The sequence below is a fragment of the Podospora pseudopauciseta genome, chromosome 6, assembly GCF_035222475.1.
Source record: "Podospora pseudopauciseta strain CBS 411.78 chromosome 6, whole genome shotgun sequence".
In the NCBI taxonomy this organism is placed as follows: Eukaryota; Fungi; Ascomycota; class Sordariomycetes; order Sordariales; family Podosporaceae; genus Podospora; species Podospora pseudopauciseta.
In genome coordinates this window covers 1,453,315-1,476,070 of record NC_085895.1, presented here as the reverse complement: position 1 = coordinate 1,476,070, position 22,756 = coordinate 1,453,315, and the positions used below count along the sequence as shown (strand labels likewise).

Genomic DNA, 22,756 nt, shown 5'->3' with positions numbered 1-22,756 from the left:
GTGAGCTTCTTGAGAATACTCATGGAGAAACTATCCTCTACTTACAGATGGCCAGACGAAGATACTCATTTGCAAAGGGGTAATGTAATGTGCAAAAGGCTCAAGTGCAAAGGGCACAATGTGTGTGATAATGTGGAAATGTGTTAAAGAGGTAATGTGCAAAAGGGCAAAAGGGCGATGATTTTGCAACTGTCAAAAAACTGACTGCAGGAAGGAACGACATATGGAAGGAGCATTGTGGCAGGGACTGGAACTCTGGGCAGGAGCCCTGCAGTGCAAGAGCGTTGCCGGGAAAGAGCTATGTTGCGCAAGAGCTTCGTTGGGAAGGAGCCATGGGGGATGGAGGATAGAGGAAAGAGGCATGGGGGAGCCACATTCAAGGCAGGAACGCCTCAAACACTCGTCTTACAATTGTCTGCCCAACTTATTGGCCATTCCCATTCGTGAAGTGAGGCATCGACATTGGACAACCCTCAATAGAGCAATAATTATGATACAGAAATGGTTGCACAGACCAAGCTCCCATCGATATTTGCATCCTCCTCCAGCCCCTGAAGCACCCACTTTAAATCCTTATAAGCGAACAATTAACCGTCCAACGCGCTTCGCACCTGAGTTGAGACGCGACTGGTAGCCCATCTCATGAAAACCTGCAGCTCATTCACCTGACACCTTTCCAACTCTCATTGTTGTCATTTTTCTTTCTCCTTCATAGCAATATCAAGCTGGAATAGCAGCTCCATTTTTCTCTTTTGTCTCTCATTTTCAGTATCAATGGCACCCCGCGGCACCACTACCGCCGCAGCAGCAGGCAAGAAAAGAGCACGCTCCCAAAACGAAGATGAGCCAGAACTATCATCAACAACAGCCGCGAAAAGAGTACGAGTATCGAAGGAATCAACAGCAACAGCAACGAACGGCGCAAAACCCCGTAGGCGTCGCGTGGCACCTGCTCCTGCGGCAGCAAACAACTCCGATGAGGCTCCCGACTCGGAAGAACCCCAGCCCAAACCTCTCACCGCCACCAAAAAAACACGGCAACCATCGGTCAAGAAAAAGAGTAACATTTACGACTTTCCAGCTTCGGATGAAGATGAGTTGAGTTCTGCTGAAGTCACCACCACCACTGTTCCTGCCACAAAGCGCAAGGCAACGGTAAAATCTGTCACTTCTGCTCCTCGAAATGATAAAGAGAATGTGGAAGAACCGCCAGCGGAGAAGAAAAAACGAGGTCGGCCACCTAATAAGCCAGTCGCGGCGGAAACTGTCGCGGAGCAGGAGGAGGACGATGTCACCACGACAAAGAAGCTCTCAGGGAAAGCGGCGACGAGCTTACGGGGTGGTGGGATGCACGCGGTTCCAAAGGGGATACTTACGCCGAGAAAGGAAAAGGGAGTGGATGGGAAGAGGGGAAAGAAGAATGTTGTTTTTGCTGCGAAGGAAAAGAGTGATGATGAGGAGGAAAGTGAGGAAGATGAGGAGGGTACTCCGACGAAGAAGACAGGGGAAAAGCATGGGCTGGGACTTGATGGCGAAGTTGGGCCCGAGGACGAAAACGAGGCGGAGGAGGAAGAGAGCGAGGAGGAAGAAGATGATGAGGTCTGCACCGTTTGCTCGAAACCCGACTCAAAACGTGGAAACCAAATTCTGTTTTGTGACAGTTGCGACATGGCTGTTCATCAGAAGTGTTATGGCGTTGCGAGGATTCCCAAGGGAGACTGGTTCTGCAAGGACTGTGCAGAGAAGAAAGCGGCAGGGATGCTGAGCGTGGACGATACAGCAAAGGTTAGGGGGGCTTCATTCCAAGACATGAAAGCCGCGATGGTTGCGCAGGTTGCCGAGGATCTGCCCTATATCACCAATTTTGAACACCATTTGCGTGTGGCACAAAGGGTATTGCTTGATCGGTGCTCTGGGAGGCGACGGATCAAGCTTTTTGGGCAGAACGAAGCGTATGGGAAGACGTTTCAGCTGGTGGAGCAGACGATTGTTGCTGGTGAGGGTAACTCAATGTTGGTCATTGGTGCGCGGGGGTGTGGCAAGACGACGCTGATAGAGTCGGTTATCTCTGATGTGTCTAAGCAACATAAGGAGGAGTTTCACGTCGTAAGGCTAAATGGGTTCATTCATACTGATGATAAGCTGGCGTTGAGGGAGATCTGGCGGCAGTTGGGCAAGGAGATGGCTGTGGAGGATGATCTTGTTAACAAGGTAGGTTTGGACTGCCTTATACGAAACAACACGAGGAAATGCTGATTAAATGCAGACGAGCAACTACGCAGACACGATGGCTTCTCTGCTAGCTTTGTTGTCGCATCCCTCGGAGATCGCCGAATCACACGAAGGCGTCACATCTAAGTCAATTGTATTTGTGATAGACGAGTTCGATCTGTTCGCCACACATGCCAGACAAACGCTTCTGTACAATCTGTTTGATATTGCACAGGCTCGGAAAGCGCCTATTGCGGTTGTTGGTCTGACGACGAGGATCGACGTGGTAGAGAGTCTGGAGAAGAGAGTCAAGAGTCGATTCAGCCACAGATATGTCTATCTGTCATTGCCAAAGAGTCTTCCCGCATTCTGGGATGTATGCAGGCAAGGACTTAGTATTGATGCGGAGGATATGGAAGCTGAGGGTGTTGATGAGTCCCTGGAGGGTCATGAAGAGTTCTGGAAGTGGTGGAACGAACGGATCGAGGTAAGTTCCCATGAGCTTTGCGGATGTAGTCGCATGTACTAACAGGCGAATGCAGCGTCTCTACAGCAAAGATCAGAGATTTAAAGACCACCTCGAGTCATATTTTGCTACCACAAAGTCGACCTCTGCTTTCTTGACGACGTGTGTCATGCCTTTGGCGGGTTTAACACCAGCATCTCCCTTCCTGCGGATACCAGCACCCAACATCGCTGTTTCTTTGGACCCACCGGACTCGAAACTGCACATGCTGGAATCACTATCAGATCTAGACCTCTCACTCTTGATCGCAGCGGCGCGCCTGGACATTGTAGCACATACGGATACGGTAAACTTCGCGATGGCTTACGACGAGTATTCGTCGCTCATGAGTAAGCAGCGAGCTCAGACGGCAAGCTCGGGACTCCTCGTTCTTGGAGGCGGAACAAGAGTGTGGGGTCGTGGTATCGCAGGAATGGCCTGGGAGCGGCTAGTTGCGCTCGGTCTCCTTGTGCCGGCGGCTTCGGGAGGGAGAGGAACAGCTGGTCTGAGCGGGCTGGACTCCAAGATGTGGAAGCTGGATGTCGCACTCGAGGAGATTCCGGCGGCGGTAAAACTCAATGCGGTTTTGGCGCGCTGGTGCAAGGAGATCTGAGGATGCTCAGCCTACGACTTATATGATTTGTAATGATGGCGCTTGTCGCCCGATTAGAGGGATGGTGAATATATATATTTGCACCAATACAGTATGTCTTGCGGGAAGTCGCACATTATGACATGTTGGCTCCCGAGGGACCATGTGGCCAACAGCCGGGTGTTGGTGATCCGAGGATCTGAGACCGTTGGAACGGCTGAGATAAGCTTTGGCGGGCGACTCAGCAGCAGCACACACATCTGAACCCCTGTTGGTGTAACGGTGGCACTGGGCCTGCAGAAGGAGGGTCGCTATTTCCGAGGTGGTTGGCTGCTGCACTGCCGACCACGTTTTCAGGTTGGAGCGCAGCAGCAGCAGCCCAGCCAGCAGCAGGCAAGTCAGAAACAAAGAAAGCAACAAAGGGCCAAGTTCGGCAACGCCACAGCCGATTGGAAGGGACTTTCTGTCTACCTGAACAAAGCCGCCATGACGTTTCGTTTGACACTTCTGTTGGTGGTGCCCCTGGACACACTCACCACCCCGCCGTTCTCCCGTCAGTTACCTTACCTATATACTTACCCTACCTAGATATCTTTTGTTGACCAGAAAAAATAGAGTTGTTTGTTTTCCGCAAAAGATCTGTCACCCACGGCTCCAGGATGTCGAAACGCACAGTGTTTACAACGGTTACGCCGCTGCCGCCGAACATCACTCGGGAGGTGGTCGTCAACTTCCTCCACGACCATGAGGAGATGATCGATTTGAACCCGCTGGTCAAGGAGCGACATCCTATTCCTCCCCCACCTCACGCAAGCCCAGATGAACTCAACTGCCAGTGGTTTTCTCTCACAGATAAGATCTCGTATTTACCTGGCGGGCTTGTAACGGGGGATGTCACTTACACATGCGCGTTCCATGATCTGCCTGACGGGGTGCAGACGCACTGCTATGCGCCAGCAGGGCTGAGTATGTCTGTTTTCTTTCCACCACATCACACCCATCACTAACCTCAGGCCCCCTAGCCATCCGCGATAAATGGTCCGTAGGCGGCAGCCTCCCAGGCGAAATCCCCCAACCATCCGAACTCGGCCTCAACCTCCCCCCTATCGGTCTCTACATCCGCGAGGACGTCAACATGAAGTGCAACGTCTTCATGGCAGGTTTCGTGAAAAAGACACTCAAGAAATCCCACGCCGCGCTCGTTGACAGGCTGAAGATTAAGGCCGAAATCGCCAGCAACAAGCCCGGGAGTCAAATCCGTACCCCAAGCAATGCAGACCGGATCTCCACGACCGACAACACAATCCGCACCCCGAGCTTCAGCCAAAACATGAGCTCCTCCGCCCCAAACAGCCGCCCCAGCTCGGCGTCATCCTCCACGCACAGCGCGCAGTCATCTCCGTCCTGTTACAGCGCGCAGACGAGCCCGCTCTGGTCGCCTACTCTGAACAATTTGATTAGTCCGCCGCAGTCGGTTAAGAGCCCTCCTCCGATGGGGTATCATAGTTTCCAGCCAGCTACCATTCAAACTTGTAACCCCCCACCGCCGCAGCCAACAGTGCAGATCCAATTCTCCGGTCCGACGCCTACCGTTCCTTATCCAGAGACGCCCTATTTCGAAGAGTCACGACAAGACTACTGGGATCAACGATTTCAGCGACACCCCCTGAGAAACGAACACTCGACCCAACCGGTGGATAGAACCCTCGTCCCTGAACCCTTGAGGGTGCCGCAGCATAGCACACCGGACGTGAACAAGAAGGAGATACCCCAGGATGCGCTCTGGCAGGCGCTGGGGGGGAGACATCAGAGGGCTTGCTCGGAGGGGAGCGTCAAGTCTGTTGATGGTGCTACTCCTGGGCCAAGGAGTCGGGCTGGGTCAGATGTTGGTCCGGAGATGAACCTCTATGACGAGTTACTCCCTTCGCAGATTGCGAATAAGGAGAAGAGGGGGAGTCAGAGCAGCGCTACATTGAGGGGGCCTTTTGTTCCGGAGGTGCTTTAGCTTCCTATGGTAGGTGATGGGTTGCTGGTTAAGGGACTTTTGGTATGGAGGTAGGCTGAGGAATCGCATCATTTCATTGTTCTTATCGCGGGGTTATGAGAACTTGGGGCTGAATCTGGGCGGGTGTAGTGACTGCGAGTTGGTGGTGATAAGCCTTTCTTTGTTTGGGTTGGGGGGGTAGAGGTACTTGGGTCTGTAGATAGTAGGGAAGTTCCCGGCCGCCAAGCCACGCCTGTTTTTTCGGGACCGGAATTGGGGTTTGGAACGGGGACGGAGGATACGGGGTGGATGTACTGGGAAGTTTGTGAGTTTGCTGTTTGATGTAGATTCTTGGTTGTAGATACCCCTATTGCGAATCTTTCTGTCTTTTGCATCTACCTATTGTGACGAGAGAGATGAGGCTGAGCCATGTGATAGTGATGGTGATAAGGGTAAGGCTGTGAAGAGGAGAAGGTGTGGAAGGGGACAAAGATATGGTCAGGAATGGACCCCGGTTTGGGAGGGTCTCCGGAAAGGCATCCTATGCTTGAACCCAGCAATGGTCGATACGCGCAAGCGAGGCTATAGCCCCTCGTCTCGGAACTGGTAACAACACTCCCCTTGAACACGCTCTTTCCAACCCAATCTCAAATTCTTAACACATAACCAGCCTGTGTATCTGCCTTACATGAATAGCGAATAGAGTACATGAATCTCCTCCCTCCCAAGAAAAAAAAGCAAGAGTAATATGTGTGCCCCAAGAAAGCCCCAAACTCCAGTCCCAGACAGACACTGATTGTTTTCCTCCCTAATAGAAGCCACAGCAAACCTAAAAATAAAAAAATATAAAAAAAATAAAAAAATATAAAAAAATATAAAAAAATAAAAAAAAATAAAAAAAATAAAAAAAATAAAAAAAATAAAAAAAAATAAAACAACTCCTTCTCTAAAAGCTAAGCCTCGGAGATACCCGAAGAGTCACACAATAATCAACGGCAAGTCCCCGCTCCCTTCCCTCACCGGCGACCAAACCCGGGGATCCGGGACCCGTACAACAAAGAACAGCAATGAACAACAGACAAAACAATAGGCCACGCACAATAAATCCATGACGAGCTAAAGCCGAAGTACCGAGCCCCCGTTTCCGTTCCGTCCTCCGTCCGCGTGAGATAGAGAAAGGGGAACGGAACGAATCAAAGTGCGTTCGTGTTCGCTCGCTTTGATTGTTTTGGAGAATGGAAGCCCGAGAGTGCTCGGGGACACGTGGCGACGGGGAGATGAGATTTGGGATGGGCCATGTGCGGGGATGGTGATGATGGTCATGTGTCAGAGGTCAGGGGGAGGGAGAGGCGAGCTACTTTTTGTGAGAGGGAGGGCAAGTAGCGGTACCAAATAGGAGGTTGTGGTGACATGTGCTGATCGAGTAGGTTTAGAGCAGCATAATACCGCCTACCACAGCACCAACCACGCCCAGCAACCCTCCAATTGCGGTGAATGTTGAGCTGGGCGCGCCCGAGACCTCGAAGAAGCCAGATCCGCTGTCACCTGCGAAGCGGCCGGCGCCGAGGCCGTCTGTTGGGAGGGGGGCGCCTGCGCGGAAGGCCTGGAGGATGATATGTCAGTGTCAGTGGAGTAAGAGGAGGGAAATGAAGGCGAAAACATACACCAGTCTCAGCCGCTTGCACGACAACAAGCGTCGAGTTGGAGCCGACCTGTCTGCGGAAGAGCTGTTGCTCTGTGCTGGCGGCGGCCAAGGTGGCCGTGACAAAGAGAACAGGGGCGAGGAGCTGCATCTTAACGATAATGATAACGTGGTTGTGGTGGTGAGTGTAGATAATGTATCTTGCCTGAAAGATGTTGGTCTTGATGTGTTTGCAAGTAGTGTGTCTCAAGCCGTGGGGTATAATGAGTGTGAACGACAGTAAGTAACAAAACAAAAAACCAACCATTCCGATAACTGCGCGCCCATCCCATCTTTTTATCTTGCCGGTCGTCCATCCCTAGATTATAACGCCCATGGCATGGCAACCACCATACATTGTCCCAGCACCCCGGATCACACCACCTCAAACCCGTGCATCAATTCCATCCACAGCCAATAAACAGTTCAATCCACCAAAACAATCCAATAACCAACCCTAACCGGCACGCTGGGAATTCTTCAGTGAAATGCGGGGATACATTCCAACATGAAACGGCATCTTTCACGCCTCGCCAAGCGAAAATTGCATTCCTACCTCACTACGCCCCCTTTTCACATCAGGTTTGTTTACTTCCTCTTCTCATGTCACCAAAACAAAAACAAAACACAGCAACAAGTTTGATACTTTGTTTTCATTTCTTACCCCCCATTCTCTGAGTATCTTCTTCCTCCCAGTCATGTCCTACACAATGCCTCCATGTTTCATCCGCATATCCCCCCCACGCACCATTTTCAATTTACATTTCCTCCCCCCTTTACCCCCCCTTACCTTCGCAATGATGAACCCCCCTCCCCGCCACAAAAAAAAACGTTGTGTACGTGTGGAGTGGTAAGTAAAAGAAAAAGGTATAATATGTAAATGCCAACAACCAGCTTCCTCAACCCCCCTTTCCCTCCCCCAAAATCTATGCTACCAACCTGTCCATCCATCCATCCATCCCCCCCCCTCCCTCCCCTCCCAACAAAACGAAAAACAAAAACGCCATGATTTCCCCTTCCTTCCTTCCCATCATTTCGTGACCAACACATCCCCATAGAGAACCTCCCCAAACAAAGAAGAAAAAGAAGGGAACATCATAACGCGATGACTATATTAGTGAGACAAACGGACAGGAAAAAGATGACATAACGCAAAAAAATAAAATGTTCTATTCGTCAACACAAACAATGAGCTCGGACAAGCCATGATTGGTACACGCCCCCACCGAAATAGAACTCGACGATAGAATATTTCTTGTAGCGTGTTCGTATTATCTGGCTATACATCAAATGCATACTGCCAGTGAGTTTGTTCTGAATTTGCGTGAAGGATACATATCCTGTTCACTGCATATCCTGCCAAAAACGTGGGGGCCGCAAAAGCCTCAACGACAAGAGTCGTTTGGGCTGTCACTTGCGATTCGACCTGCTTTGACTCCGTTCTGGTACACGGGGCTGGCCGTGTGTGGCTCCGATCGTGTCAAAGTTGTAGTTCTTCAATGTCTGCTCGTACTTTGGGCTGCGCAAAAACTTGGGGACGGAATCCTGGAGATTTTGTTAGCAAAGAGTACCATGATGTGCGGGAGAATAAAAACGTACACTAGCCATCAGCTTGAAGACGGCGTTTTGAGCATCCTCGAACAGAGCGGTGACCTCGTGGAGCGTATCAATCATGGCAACATCCTGTCCCACTGCCTTGGTCATGCGGGTGGCGAGATTGTTACGCAGCTGGTGGTCAATGTTGAGCTCGCAGGGAGAACCGGGAGCCAGAAATGCGTTATAGATGCCATAAGCCTGGGCCATAATCTCCTTGATCCCGTCCAGAGATGACACATTGGCAGGGGTCCTTTGCACCGACTTGATGGCCGTCCTGCACTGGCGCACAAACTCGTCCACGTCGATATAGAAGGACAGGTTCTCCTCACAGTGCGTCTCACGGAGGTTCTCGCGGAACAGCAACCGCAGCGCGGGGTCGTTGAGAATCTTGTCCAGACGTTGCGTGTTCGAATCCTTGGCGATACCACTTCTAGTGTTATGGCCGTCGCTTTCTGATGGCCGCCCCCTGGCCAGAGCCCCATTCACGAGATCCCTACCTTTGGCCGTAACCTGATAAATGGCATGCTTTGTTGGTTGAAAAAGGTTGTGAGCGGGATACTGAGACATGTGAGAGCGATCTTGCTGGACAGCCTCCATAAGGTCGTATTCCACAAACAGAGAAGCGATCTCAATAGTTTCCCGGCGGTCAACCGTGGTCGAGCAGTCCATCAACCAATCCGTTGCTGACTTTCCGGTAAAGGTATCCTTGAACGTCTTTCCTCCGACCTTGCGTTCCGCGGCCATCTTGACCCCAGTAAGGCCATCCTTGTAGTCGCTCAACGAGTCCGAGTCGGCGGAGCTGACGCTGCTCTTCACATTGGGGCCGTTAGCGCCAATGAATCTTCTGAAGATAACTTCGATAGTTCCCCGGTCTGTGAGGAGCTTGTCGGTTTGCCCATCGCGCTCCAGAGATACCAGTTGTGGGAGCGAGGCACCGACGAGCTCGGCCACCTGCTTTTGCTGAATGCCGTTCCTTGAGCAGAAGCGGTCCAAAATAGAGATGCCCTTGGGCGTGAGCTGCCATACCGAGCCCTTCATTGTGTATACTTGCTGATACCTCCCGTCCGCCGACTCAATAAACCGCGCCTCCAGAAACCTCTGGCAAATCGAACGGGCCATGTCCTTAGCCATGGAGAACGTCGTTGTGGTGGTGGTTGTCACAATCCTAGAGGGGTCCTTGGGATCAGGCATGCGGTTGGATTGGGAGAATTTGAGCGATCCGAGATTGTTGATGGCATCTTCAGACAAAAAGGTGTGCTCAATCTTGGTCAGTCGTACGCGATGGGCCGACAGTGGCAGAAGGCTGACAATTAGTGTCGCAAACAAATCCTTGAAGTCCTACACTTGCTAGTTAGGACCGAGCCCACCTCTGCACAATGCGATTGCAAACAAGAAAGACTGACTTTAGTAAACGGCCTATCATCATCCGTCATGCGGAGTAACCTCGACGATGTTTGGTGCATTTTGTTGTCCAATCGACCGACAAGAGTCGGTTCGGGTCTGCTTGGGTCGGTTTCGCTGTAAGGCTGAGAAGGGGGGTTCCTGGTCGACTGCGACGCCGATCGGATACTGCGAGGAGGTCTCTCGGGGCTCGACTGGCCAGACTGGATGCCACTGACGGCAGCAAGAGTGGCGAGAGCCTCGGGGCCAGTCGAAAGACGGCTGAGCGATTGGCGCGAACGGACTCTGGGCTCGGATTTGCCCGAGAGCGTTCTGTCAAAGAAGCCCAGAAAACCAGCCGCGCGCAACGAGATGGTGGAGGGGCTGCTGGAGTGGTGTGGGCGGTGGGCGATGGTGGACAATGGCGACGGTGATGGCGCGGAGGTGAAGGCGGAGGTGGAGGTGGTGGTGGTGGTGGGAGTGTACGCGGGACTGGAGGTGGACACGGCGGCTTGTGGTGCTGGAACTTGGGTAGCCAACAGACCGGGACCGACAGGCGAGGGTTTGTCGCTCGGGAGGTTGGGCGATTGAAGATTAGTATCCGTGGGCGATGTGGTCGATGTTTTATTGTTGAACGTCGCGGCCATCTACTAGCAGCAGCTACGTACACATTGCAAGCAATCGGTGGAATATTCTATGGGAAGGGTGTGCGTGCCGCGGCGGGACTGGCTGGTTCAAATAAAAAGAGGGCTCGAGGGGTCAAGACAAAATAGCGTGGGTGCATGGGGTGGGCTATGGACTCTTGGCCCATGGCCAGGTGGGTGCAGTGCGGAATACCTCTCGCCAAGTCATGTACAGGTACCCAAGAGCCAAGCCAAGCGACTGGCCAAGGTACCCTCACCTCACCTTCTCCTTCTTCTCCCTCTCTCTTCCTGCCCGCCTCTGCCGCTTGCCGTTTAGCGAAACTTGGGCTGTCCTTTCTTTGTTTGTTTTCCGGACGCCGGACGCCGGACGCCGTGAACACGGTGCCCCTTTCACTTGGTGCTTGCTTGCCAGGTAAAAGTGGCTGATATTACAGCTCAAATCCCAGCGCATGGCCGTGTTTCAGCATCTCACCAGCCCCGGATGTAGCGCTGGGTTAGGTCGGAAACTGCCATCAACCAACCAACTGCAATATCAAGATATAAAACTTGGACGTAGCCCTCCCCTCCCCCAGGTCAGACACCGCAGCCCTTCTTACCGCTTTGTGGAGGAGGCCCAGGAATACCATCAACGGCGTTGCAGCATGAAGGTGTACCCGCTCCTCCCCCCAAGCGAGCTGCAGTCGCGTGGAACTCGGCCCTTCCAGTCGCTCCCATTCTTTTTTTTCTCGTTGAATGACGACCGCCACTTGCAGTGCTACCGCCGACCTTCATGTGGCGGTTTCCCTTCTGGTTTTTTCCCCCCACCTCGCAAGGCGGTGGCTTGAAAAAAAACTGTGGGCGGTGACCGCGGTGACGGAGCGCCGAGGGGAGCAGCGAGTGAACGGGCAGGGTGCGGGAAGCACAGGAGCCATGTGGTGGAGCGAATGCTATGCCGAACAAGGCACATGGCTTACAGGGTTCCTCTTTTGCAGGGGTATCAGACACAGCCTAGCCCGTTTGGAACAAGAAGCACCCCTCACTGGGTGGAACCAGACAGTGGGAGAAGGGCCCCATCTGATTGAGGGTCACAATTTTCAGCAGACACCAGCGAGAGCGCAACAATTGGCAGAGGGACAAACCTTCTCGTAATCCATCCACCGCCCTCCTCTTTTAGGTCACCACCAGCCAGCCACCCCACTACCTACCGCCAGCTTTCATCCCAACAACGGGAAAACCCATCTGAACACCATTGACTCTCCGTGAGGTGCTTCGTTGCATGTCGTCGCCCGTTTCTCTGCTGACCGTGCGTTTCTTCATTCTCCCACCATTGTGCAACGCCAGAATATGATCGCCAGTTTTGGAAACAGTTATTATTGGAAGACAGGAAAGCCATGACTGATCTGCGGGCTGGTTCCAAACCCCACGCCTCTGCGCTTCCTTACTGTTGTTCTCACTACGTATATCACATTTTTTTCTCTGAGCAGTCGTATCTCTCGTAAGGTTTTTGCAACGCATGAATGTGGGCTTCTAGGGGCTCTGTTCCAAAAGCTTCGCTCCGCCGTGGCAGGTTTCAAAAACATTGACGAAGCTCTCCTGCGATGATGCAGCACACGTGGGCTCCGTGTAGTTTCGGCGATTACCTCGTCTTTTCCGGCATAACTTGCGAGAGAAACGGCCAGGCTCGCTGGTAGGGCTCATTCCTTTAAGTCCTTAGTGGACGATGGAAAAGTGAACGGCGACTGTGTTTCGCATGTCCAACTCTTGCGACCCACTCTGGGGTTGTATCCTCGCTAAGACGGTACCTTAAGGTATATATATATCTATCTAGGACGATGAGAGAATGCCGACGCAATAAGCCGCATAATTATGACATTTTGTGTGAAAGAAGAAGTCTAGGGTTAATGGTGAAGCTTTCTGTTTCTTTTTTTCACAGACATAACAGCCAAGCCGAACCACTGTTTCGCAGCCTCAATTCAGGTCCCCGCTGTCAAACTCTCCGAATCTCGACCTGTCAACAGCGATAAGTAGTTGAGGTGACGTAATAGTCAGTTTCGAATTTGAGAGAGTGGAATAACTGGCAAAAGAGGAAATTTCGGACGCTCCGAGATAGTGAAGGGAGAGGGAAGCTTCAACGGCAGGGCCATCGCTGCAATCGCTCATGATCTGATACAGCCCTCAGTGGAGGCTCTCGGTTGATCGGTTGCTCAACCTCCACTCCGAACCACCACGTGAGGGGAAATGTTATCAGCAACTCCGTGGGGTGTCTTGTTGGCCCCATCGCTCGATGGTCCATCATCTCGGTACAAGTTGTTGGGTTGTCGATAGACGGTGGCGTTCGCTGCTGGCACAATCACATCGTGCACCCAGCCATCGGATCTCCGTTTTCTAAAAAGAAACGAGAAAAATTCCACGTTTTTTTTTTTTTTTTGCCCTCCTCGGAGCTCCTTGCAGGTTGCCATGTTGTATGTACGTCAGATTGTGCGGGGAATATCGGCCAGGGGTCACGGCATCCTGCTGATCGTATCTGGACAGTCGTCAAATTCCAACGAAAAGGTCGACGAGAACAAACTGACAGAATCTGAGAATTCACAGTAAAAAACTGCAGAATCGGTGTGACTGCGAGAACGACTGCCTTTTGAATGGTCATGATACCCTTGCTCTCACAGTTCATACCGCCATTTTCAAGTCTCCGATTTCGAAGCTTGCGATGCAGCCATTGCGTCCAGCGTGCGAAACCGCTAGGCAACTGACGATCTTTACCCAAGCCAGCAGGAGCTCAAAAAAAAAAAAAAAAAAACCTCTCTTCAGGGACTGATGCACAGCTTCATGATTCATCAACCAGCTCTGGGCTGATGCTGCAGGTTCATGCTTCCCTCACCGTCCCCATTCCGGGATGCGGTTCCCGACCACTTTACCGCTGTCGCGTCTTCAATTGGAGCGGCTACGGACTTTCAACGGCAATAGCAGTGATGCGACTCTACCGTAGTGAAGGTGAGCACCAACACCGCATCCATCTAGTCAATTAATCTACTGGCGGCAACAGCACCACTTGGCAGATCGTCACCCCCATGGGAAAAAGAAGCCTTTTCTTCTCGAAATCGAAATGATGCGATGCAACAAGCGATCTCTATGCTTTTGAATTACACCATTTTGGGCCTAGGTGTCGATGACGGCGAGAAATGCTCCCTCATGCCCAGTGGAAACACAACCTGGAAGGCCGGGGAGACGGGGTTGTCTTCACACGCACGAAGAGGGGTGTTTTTTTTCTTCAGAAGGCGTTCGCTCCCTGTAATCTTGGACGAGAACAGCGGGCACAGCGGTGCAATGTACCGGTACTTTGTGCGGGACCACGCCACGTGGTTTTTGTGCTCACCCTCCAAGCTTGGCCGTCTGAGTGGAGCCACTCAACCAACCTGAGGAGAGGAGGAAGAGACGACGGCGGCAGAAAACAGATAACTTTCACGCGCGACAACCCCCCGCAGCCGCACCTGGATGCCACGTGCAGGCCAGGGGGGGTCCGCAACAATTGACAACGACGAGGCTACACTGCCATCAACATTGACCTTGCGGTAACATGGCTTGGGAGACTCCCGCCCAACTTCACGTTGATGACAAATCGAGAACCACACAGCATCTGCTCACATCAGGAACTCTACTCAATCTCCTCCCATCGTCCTCCAACAAAAGCAGGGGTAAAGCGGCATCGCAACTGTGCCCCTTTCCCAGCCCTTTTCCTTTCTGGCCGGCCCCCCCCTCATCAACCACATGGCAGACAGCCGGGAAGATCCCCTGCCAAGTGGCGCGTGGCCAGCCATGAGGTTCCAATCGCATAGCCCGATCGCCCAACCGACCAGTCAAGATACAGCATTCTCCTGTGTCTATCTTGTTGGTAACAACATCACACTCGCGGGCGGCGACAAAATCTGTTCCAGGCTGGTGGAACCATCGGCATTGACATATCGTTCAATATAAACAAGAAGAGAGGACACACAGCATATGCGCAAACAATTGGTCCGTTCCATTATACCCAGCCGCCTCGTCCGATTATGCGGGCTTCGCTGCTTTGAGAAGACCTGCATCAGACCTACATACTGCGTACAACCCGTTCACGAATATATCTCGTAGACAACAAGGTTCAAAGAGTCCAGAACAACCGAGACAGTCAGAATCCGTCTCTATCCCTCATCAGACCATACTGACCAACAAACCCCATCCACCAACCAGCGTAACCAGTCTATCCCCGCCAAGCTTATCACACACGTTGTGTTTTTCTTTTCCTACTAGATGGATGACCCCAGATCAGATCATGAGTTTCGTCTCCCCAAGGCTGAAAAAGAAAAGAACAAAAGGACCGGAACCTCCGTACCCCACCATCTCGGCCAATTCACCCGGAAAGTGTTATGGGACGAGCTGAGACTTTGACAACTCTAACCGAACTCCATTCTCAACGACCAAGGACCCAGACTCTTCTGGAAAACTTCTCCTGGTCAGCCGCACACGCATTGATGCTGGCTTAACTCCTTTCACAACCGAGCTTTGCGCCGTATGTACTCCACAAGGGAGGCAAATTTGAGGCTGAAAAAAATAATGACGAGCTTGCAAGTTTGTGAGGGGCTAGGGGAGTCCCGAGATGTTGTCCCGGCAGTGAGGTAAAGGGGGGGGGGCGGTTCCTCGGCCGGATATACCGGTCATGGTTGGGTAGGCGAGGGAAAAAGAAAGCATGACAGGAATCCGCACCGAGAGAAATGGTTCGAGTGGTGGATGGGATCATGGGTTATACCTCAACGGGAAGCCCCCTTCTGAGTCTGAAGTTGAACAAAAGGTCTGGCCAGACTTCACAACAGCCAGATCTGGTGTAGTGGCACGCCAGCACACACACACACACACACACACACACACACACAACGTACACAATCTAGGGTGTGATAGTATTACCACCTCTGTGTTGTCTTTGATCTCTCGGACGAAGATGCAGCAGGTCTACATCATTTCCCCCACGGACAGATACGGTGTAAGCCTTTTGTCCCACGACATCTCGAGTGAGGCACAGCAAGGCCAGGGTCGACAAAGATGGCCAGACCTCGCGGCGCAGTCTTCAACAAATAGCAACGTGGTCTTGCAACTGCCGGGCTCCCCTCTTCACCGGGTAGGGTAGGGGTCCCCAAAGGCTCAAAAAAAGGACATGCAGAGTTAAGGCTCATGAGTGCCCCCCCCCCCCACCCCTCCCTCCGGTTGTGTTTGATGCAGCAGGTAGCCGATACGCGCCGTTGCAGGTACTGGAAGGCGGTGGTTTTTTTTTTTTTTTTTTTTTTTTTGGTTTTTTTTTGGTGTGACCGGATTCAACTGGATCTCCTTACTACAGCATTTGGGGATGTGTGTGTCTTGTATGCAGTTGTTGTCTCGAGATCTACCACGTGCCCTGTCGGTGTGAGTTTGACCGGACAGGTTAGGTAGGTTCGGTTATCTACATGTCTTCCCTCCTGGATATCGTGGGCATATCTATGCGAGACATATCCCACCGCATGAGGGATAGATCTGATCTCACTGGCTCGGAAAGACAAAACTCAACTCAGAAGCTCATGCCGTGAGAGCTCACACAAAAAATGTCACCCTAGGCACCTGGCAATGTCTCTGTCTCATCGCGATATTTTTCGTCTTGCGATCGCGCAGATGGTGGGGTTACCTGAACCCAACCAACCCCACGGCAAGAGAGAGGGTGGGGGAAAGTCAGGTCGCGATCATGTTGGATGACATGATAATATCGACCTGTTGTGATACTCCACCAGTATTGTTCACACACACATCATCACCAATCCACCACATGGCATGTACCATTCGGGGAGGGGGCGGGAGGGACGGAGTTGGGATGGGAATGGAGGGGTAGGTACACCTTAGGTACTAGATAGTTAATGGTCTGGAGCCAAGACACGACGATGCCAAAGTCCAAAAGTGCCCGATACAAAGCGAGGTAAAATAAAAATGAAAGATGAACCTAATGCTCCGCTTTGACACCGCCTCTTTTTTTTTTTTTTTTTTTTTTCCATTGGTTTTGGTGAGAAAGTAGAGAGAGAATTGGGTTGATTTTTGGGCGGTTTGGGCGATTGTACACATAGCAACGCAAACCCACTCCGGAGGGCAGCATGGCGGTCGGGCGGGGCGGGCGGACAGCAGCAGCATTGAGAGATGCGGTGAGGGCCCGAAAACCGGGACCTTGTTCTTGTGATACCATCTGCCCCGCTTCTTTTGTTCAGATTGAGGCCCGTTACCCGCTGAGATAGCCAGGGTTTGGCCAACATTGTGGTGGTGGTGTTGATGATCCATGTGAGCCGCTTGGCCTCCACCCACCCCTGGAAGACCGGTGGTGATTTCCCTAACGGTGATCGTCTCAACTGCCGGAGGACGTTGACGACCCCCAACCCAGCAGGGGTTCAGATACGTCTTCATTCTTTTTTCAACGTACAGGCGTACGGCACCCCCCCGCCCGCATTCACGTTGTTGTTATCCGGGGTGTTGTCTTTTCCCTAGCGATCGCTCTCCGACTTTTGAACTGGAGGAGGTGAGGGTTGTTCGCATGGCGGCCTCGCGAGGCAGTCAGGCAACAAAGTGTCATTCTCGTCTGAGGTGGTGGGCGGTGAAAGAGACGGTGGCTACCTGCCTTGTCTTCTGCTAAGTATGTTGAGACATATGGTGAATGGCTGCTTGCTGCACAGTAACTGAGCCGCATCGCCCGAGGAAAGAGGGCGGCATGCAGCCATTGATTGCGCGGCGAGGCTCTGGGCCTCCCGCTCATCGCAAAGTGTTGGTTTCACCTTCTTGGCTGTGACAGACAAGCCAGTCAGCCAGGGAAGTCGAAGGTGAGTAACACGGTAAATGAGAAAAGGGTGGGCTTGCGCAGTTGTGCACTTTTTCCAATTGCAGAATTGAGGCTCTAAGGCTCTCTCATCTGCCTGCTTGAATACCACCTACTTGAACTTGGTGCTCAATCACTCGACCTCGGTGAGTTTGAGTGGCGATCTTCGGATTTACCAACCAACCAGCCAACCAGTCACAGTCAACGGCTGGCATTGCCATATACATTTGTCAGTTGCGAATCCTTTCGCGTTTCCAAAACTTATGATCCTTCCTTTTTCACAACTCCAAAAATACATCTTGTCTCATAAAACCATCCAACATTTACCCAGAATCAGTTCTTCTTGTGAGACCGTCATCACTTTACAACACAAACCGACCAGAAGGATGCCTGAATCAACCTACTCAGACTCTTCTTCCTCCCGACCACGACGGCGATATGACCGCGAGCGGGAGCGGGAGCGGGATTATGCTCGCGATTATGATCGCGATTATCGCGACCATCATCCCCGGCGATCATCACACAGACGCCGTGACCGCCCTCGCCGGCGCTCACCCTCCCCTTCTGTATCATCATGCTCCACCTGCCCTTCCACCTGCTGCTGTTCGGATGCCACCCCTCCTCCCACCTACGATGAGAGCCAGGCTGTTGTCCTCCGGAGGCCATTACCATCTGATCATCACCCCCGCCACCATCAACACACCACGGTTACAAGGGCGCGGAATTACTATGATGATGACGGTGATGTGGAGAGTGTAGAGGAGTACACAGTTCATCATCCTCATGAAAAGTCTTATCCCAGGGGGGGCTATGGGGGAAGGTCAGAGTATGAAGCTAGGAGGTGGGAAGAGGAACGGGAGGAGGAGGAGAGGAGGAGGCGGAAGAAGAAAGAGAAGCATCAGAATGTGTTTTTGGCGCTGGGTGCCCTGGTGGCGGCGGTGGTTCTGTGCTCTAATTAGAGGTTGATGGAGTAAGGAGGATTTGAAGGGAGTCACCTGCCCAGTTGGGTTCTTGGTTGGATAAGCCCAGGTGACGGATGAGATGATTTCATGGGACTCCAAGGTTGTAACAGTACCTACTGCTTTAATGTGCGGATTATCAGGCATGGAGTTGGATAGGAAATGGTTTGGGTGTATTTACCGGTACTTTTTCCTTGATCGATAACAGTCCATTCAAGGCAAGCGTGACTTCAAGTGTTCTCCAACTTAAATACCTTAATTCTGTGCCCCTTCGGTGTTTATTCTAGACGAGGTTGTGCCCTGGTCCAAAGCCTCTGTCAAGCCAAGCGACAATAAGTCGTCCTTCCAAGACCTAGAGCATGCTCAAGCTCATAGGTGTCAATAAGTGCTGTTTAACCCCGACAGGAGTCACCACTACACAGCTAGCAATTTCTGACAGGCATCCACCAGGGCAACGTACATCTCCAAATCACACGGATTTTCAGCTGGGAAGGAAATAGCTATTGTCCCGTCCTCATCTTGCTTCACGCCAGTAGGACGGAAGGTGGCCCCAGCGCACCTTATTCATATGCTGACAGTTACATAGGAAAGAGCAATCTTGGTACGGTTCATTCACTCTTTCTTGAACAGTCAAGGAAGGTGGTGTGTTATTTCTCCTTTGGAAGAAGGGGCGTAAGGCAAGCTTCTTCAGACATGTGACAGCCTTCCAGCAAGATTAATGAGCAGAACAACGGAGGGGCATGAATCACCAGTGGCCAATATCTTCTAAGATACTTCCACACATTTGAACTTATTACTTTTCTTCAGTACGCACATTCTATGAAGCATACGGCATGGCCAGGTGCGCTGATGTAGGCCAGCGGCGTGCTAACATTATTCCTCAGGTCGATGCTGAGAAGATTTCAAGACTACTAGGTTGGATGACAAGGAAGTGGACCACATATGGATGTGGCCCAGGTAGGTTTGAACTACCCAAGCCATCTACCCACATTAAACCCTCCACAACCCTGGACCCCCCGATATCAACACACTCTATATTCCACCCACAGAGACCAAAAATGAAGTTTTCTTTTACTTTCTTTTGCTCCAGGTACCCACCAATGGCCAAATATACCGAGGAGGATGTTAAAAATGCCCAGAAAGATATTGCCGCTAATATAAGCCAGCAAAAAGCGTCCAATAAGCATGGGATTCCACGTTCTACCTTAAAGCACTGCATTGATAGTATCCTACTAAGGAACTTTACCTATAAAAACTAATAGCGACTTTCTTACAGTTAAAAAGACTTTATTATTTAATAGATCTTTCGTTAAGAAAGCCTTAACTACGCTTCTACCTATACTAATATAAAGGCTTTAACGGTTAATTTATTAATTAAATAAAGCGATCTTAATCCCTTTAATAAGTATTAAGTATTTTACTTTATTAACCGTTATTCCGATATTAAAATAAAGATAAAAAAGAAAATTAATTATAGTAAAATTAACGAAGTTACTTTAAAGAATATTAATAAATTCTTTAACTTATATTTTACCGTTAATTAAATTAAATTTAAATATAGGTATAATTACGATAAAGTAAGTATAATAAAAGGCTAAAGAGAAACTACTTTAATTATTAAGTTTTTAAAGCAGGATAAAAAATTTATATACGTTAAATAAAACGGAAAAAGGATTTAAACTATTATATTTAAATATATTTTATAAAACGGGAAAGTTTTTTCCCTCGGGGTTATTTTTAAAGGTAAAAACCTTTAAAAATAATAATTTAAAGACTAATTAAATAAAAATTAATATATAATTATATTAAAAAATAATTAAATTAATAATGTTTTTATTGTTAATTAGTTTAAAAAGGTTTTTATATTTAAAATTAAATTTAAAGATTTATCGGAACCCCGTCTTTTTATTTATAATAGCTATAACTTATATACTACTAATAACTTTATAATCCGGTATTATAAAAATAATATTTTTTTTTATTATTTTATTACTTTTACGTTCTTTAACCCTTTAATATTAATTACTTTTTTAATATAAAGAAGGTATATAAAAGGCTTATAACTATAAACGACGTTTTTATTAATTATATATTTAACGGTAAAGTCGATTTAATTTAGTTATATAACCTTGTCCGTAAATAAAGCTTTAAAAAAATATTATTAGCGGCTAGCGTAGGATAGGATTATAATTTATACGTAAACGTAAACCGCTTTTTTTAAGCTAAATAATAGTCTTTATAATACCTTTAATCTCTTTTTAAAAATATTTATTTTTTATACCGTAAGAGATTTTTAAATAACTAAAAAGGTTAGGGATTTATTTAAAAACTATATACCGGCCGGAAAACGGTTTACGGTAAAAACTTTTACTAATATTATATTTATATTAGGATTTAAAGTATTTATTTATAAAGCTAATACGGTAAGGTATTAATAGAACGCCTAGAAAGCCCAAGAAGTAAAAAAAAGGTATAAGTTAAATAAAGAAGACTCGAATTCTAAGTTTATAAGGCTTTATAAACTAAAAGAGGCCTGCATTAAAGGGAAGGTGGTGGAGGAAGAAGTAGTAGCTAAGGAGGACGTAGAGCAGTTAGAGCCAGCCTAGCCTGTACGGCGCAGCGCACGTTATCGGGTTCAAACCAAGCGTAAGCGAGAAGCAGATGCAATGTCTGACTCTAATAGTGATTAAGCTACATTTTAGTATAACTCCCATAGAAATTGACCCAATATTAGTCTTGTTGTGGCCAGTGTGAGCATTCAGGGGTAATCTCAACAAGGTTGTGTGGCTGGTGTGGTGGTGGTGGACCAGATCCACATGTGGTCCACTTCCTGGTCATCCAACCTACACCACATACCATGTCAGCAGCTACAAGGAACGAGCGTGCAGATGATTTACAGATGTATAAATCAAGATCTAGACCTTCAAATATCTTCCCATTTGGCCGTTTTGGCGTTGGGATAGCTGCTTCAGGGGGTTCATGCATCCAGATTCCCGATCAGCGACCATAGATGCCTCAATTCGAAGTCATTGGCTCTTCAAACCACATGTCAGAATGGTAAATATTCATAATTTGCTCTCACACAACATACATGAGGGAAAAGGAGCCATACCTGGTATTCATTGGTTGTCAGGCAAAGAGAGATGTGTCCACCCTAACCCTTGCATTCCCCCTGAGTTCTAGCTGACCCCTAACCCTTATTCTTCACGACATAATGCCACGAAGTGATGCAACAAGTTTCCTTTTCTTTTCAAATATGGTCAACACAGAAGAGACAATTGAATCACTTAGGAGCTGATCACCGACTCTCATGACTGGGTGGTGCACGGCTTTGACAATCGTGATGTCACTGAGTAAAGGGACACCTCTCGGCAGGTCATACATGACATCATCAACTGTAACACATATAAACAATGACCGAACATCTACTTCACCATTTGACCACCACGCATTCGAACAGCTCTGCTACCAAACAACAACCCATTCCCAAGCCCACATCACCGTCAACCAGATACCTACCTTAAGCAAACAAACCCATCATGCCCTCTGACCCTCATCCCCAGGGAGGTAACCTCTCCGATATGGCCGCCACCGGCACAAAGGGTTTGTTAACCACCCTCTCTTTCGTGTTTCAAACCACTGACTACTAACATGGAAACTCTCCAGTCCCAAAGGACGCCGCAAAGCCCAACGTTGTCCCATCCAACGCTGGAGAGAACAAGCCTGACAGTCTTGGTTCGGGGATCTCGGATAACGCTCTGGGTAGCACATATCTTGGGGAGGTTACCAGTGCTGGGGGCGGTCAGCTGCCGGAGGATATTGGACAGAAGTACAGCCGGAGTGGTGGGAAGGATAGGGAGCCTCATCATAGCGCGCCGCACGGCGGTAGGAACCTGCCTTCTCACTAGGAGAGGTGTCATTTATCGAAGAATAATGTCATGAAAAATGCTTTTTGGTTTGATGTTGATAGGGCATGAGGTGCTGGGAGTGTTGTCAAATCAGGATGTGAGTGGATGTTGAAGGCTGACGTACGTTTGCTTCAGCTCTGTGAGAGCTGAGAAACTGGAGGGATTTGTTCCCAGCTATGGTGTGTTCTAAGCAGATCTACAAATGCAATCAACCAGCAGATACAAGCTTAGTATGTAAAAGTAACATAGCCTTGACATCTACGAGCCTCCTGATGCACATTCCTTTCGGATCAAGTCTCAGTCTCTCCTACACCCAGCCCAGCTTAACCACCTTCCTAACCCAACCTTCAGGCAAAGCATAACTCTCTGACCACCAACCAAACGTAACAGTCACCATGGCAGTGGCTCAAACCAACCACTATCTCCTTTCTAAGCTGGATTGGCTGGGGCTTGGGGGTATATGCCAC

At 49.8% G+C, this 22,756-nt stretch overlaps 6 protein-coding genes across 6 annotated transcripts; 4 read left to right on the top strand and 2 right to left on the bottom strand.

Moving 5' to 3' along the window:
* Positions 1-625: 625 nt before the first annotated feature.
* Positions 626-3,329, top strand: ORC4 (origin recognition complex subunit 4; the record flags this gene model as incomplete). The annotated part of the gene is made up of 3 exons (XM_062914172.1): positions 626-2,211; positions 2,267-2,698; positions 2,754-3,329. Exons 1-3 carry the CDS (start codon positions 775-777, stop codon positions 3,327-3,329), a joined length of 2,445 nt encoding a protein of 814 aa, XP_062762746.1. The 5' UTR covers positions 626-774.
* A 638-nt stretch (positions 3,330-3,967) lies between these two features.
* On the top strand, positions 3,968-5,698 carry QC763_603330 (uncharacterized protein; the record flags this gene model as incomplete). The annotated part of the gene is made up of 2 exons (XM_062914173.1): positions 3,968-4,274; positions 4,331-5,698. The coding sequence occupies 2 exons, from the start codon at positions 3,968-3,970 to the stop codon at positions 5,311-5,313; spliced, it is 1,290 nt and encodes a 429-aa protein (XP_062762745.1). The 3' UTR covers positions 5,314-5,698.
* Positions 5,699-6,055: 357 nt separating this feature from the next.
* On the bottom strand, positions 6,056-7,241 carry QC763_603335 (uncharacterized protein; the record flags this gene model as incomplete). Its single annotated transcript, XM_062914174.1, has 3 exons — positions 6,056-6,135; positions 6,191-6,895; positions 6,957-7,241. 2 exons carry the CDS (start codon positions 7,239-7,241, stop codon positions 6,722-6,724), a joined length of 459 nt encoding a protein of 152 aa, XP_062762744.1. The 3' UTR covers positions 6,056-6,135; positions 6,191-6,721.
* Positions 7,242-8,383: 1,142 nt separating this feature from the next.
* On the bottom strand, positions 8,384-10,774 carry SST2 (AMSH/STAMBP protein ubiquitin specific-protease; the record flags this gene model as incomplete). Its single annotated transcript, XM_062914175.1, has 3 exons — positions 9,973-10,774; positions 8,573-9,907; positions 8,384-8,518 (listed from the first exon to the last, which is right to left on the bottom strand). The coding sequence occupies exons 1-3, from the start codon at positions 10,594-10,596 to the stop codon at positions 8,384-8,386; spliced, it is 2,094 nt and encodes a 697-aa protein (XP_062762743.1). The 5' UTR covers positions 10,597-10,774.
* Positions 10,775-17,808: 7,034 nt separating this feature from the next.
* Positions 17,809-18,381, top strand: QC763_603350 (uncharacterized protein; the record flags this gene model as incomplete). The annotated part of the gene is made up of 1 exon (XM_062914176.1): positions 17,809-18,381. The coding sequence occupies one exon, from the start codon at positions 17,809-17,811 to the stop codon at positions 18,379-18,381; it is 573 nt and encodes a 190-aa protein (XP_062762742.1).
* Positions 18,382-21,629: 3,248 nt separating this feature from the next.
* QC763_603360 (uncharacterized protein) lies at positions 21,630-22,535 on the top strand. Its single transcript, XM_062914177.1, has 2 exons — positions 21,630-21,984; positions 22,048-22,535. The coding sequence occupies exons 1-2, from the start codon at positions 21,921-21,923 to the stop codon at positions 22,287-22,289; spliced, it is 306 nt and encodes a 101-aa protein (XP_062762741.1). The 5' UTR covers positions 21,630-21,920; the 3' UTR covers positions 22,290-22,535.
* Positions 22,536-22,756: the final 221 nt, after the last annotated feature.

What these genes read in the sequence shown, in the direction of transcription:
- QC763_603360 (XM_062914177.1), top strand. Translation starts at nt 21,921, where the DNA reads ATGCCCTCTGACCCTCATCCCCAGGGAGGTAACCTCTCCGATATGGCC. An exon ending in GGCCGCCACCGGCACAAAGG is followed by an intron (nt 21,985 to 22,047) that starts GTTTGTTAACCA and finishes GAAACTCTCCAG; the next exon opens with TCCCAAAGGACGCCGCAAAG.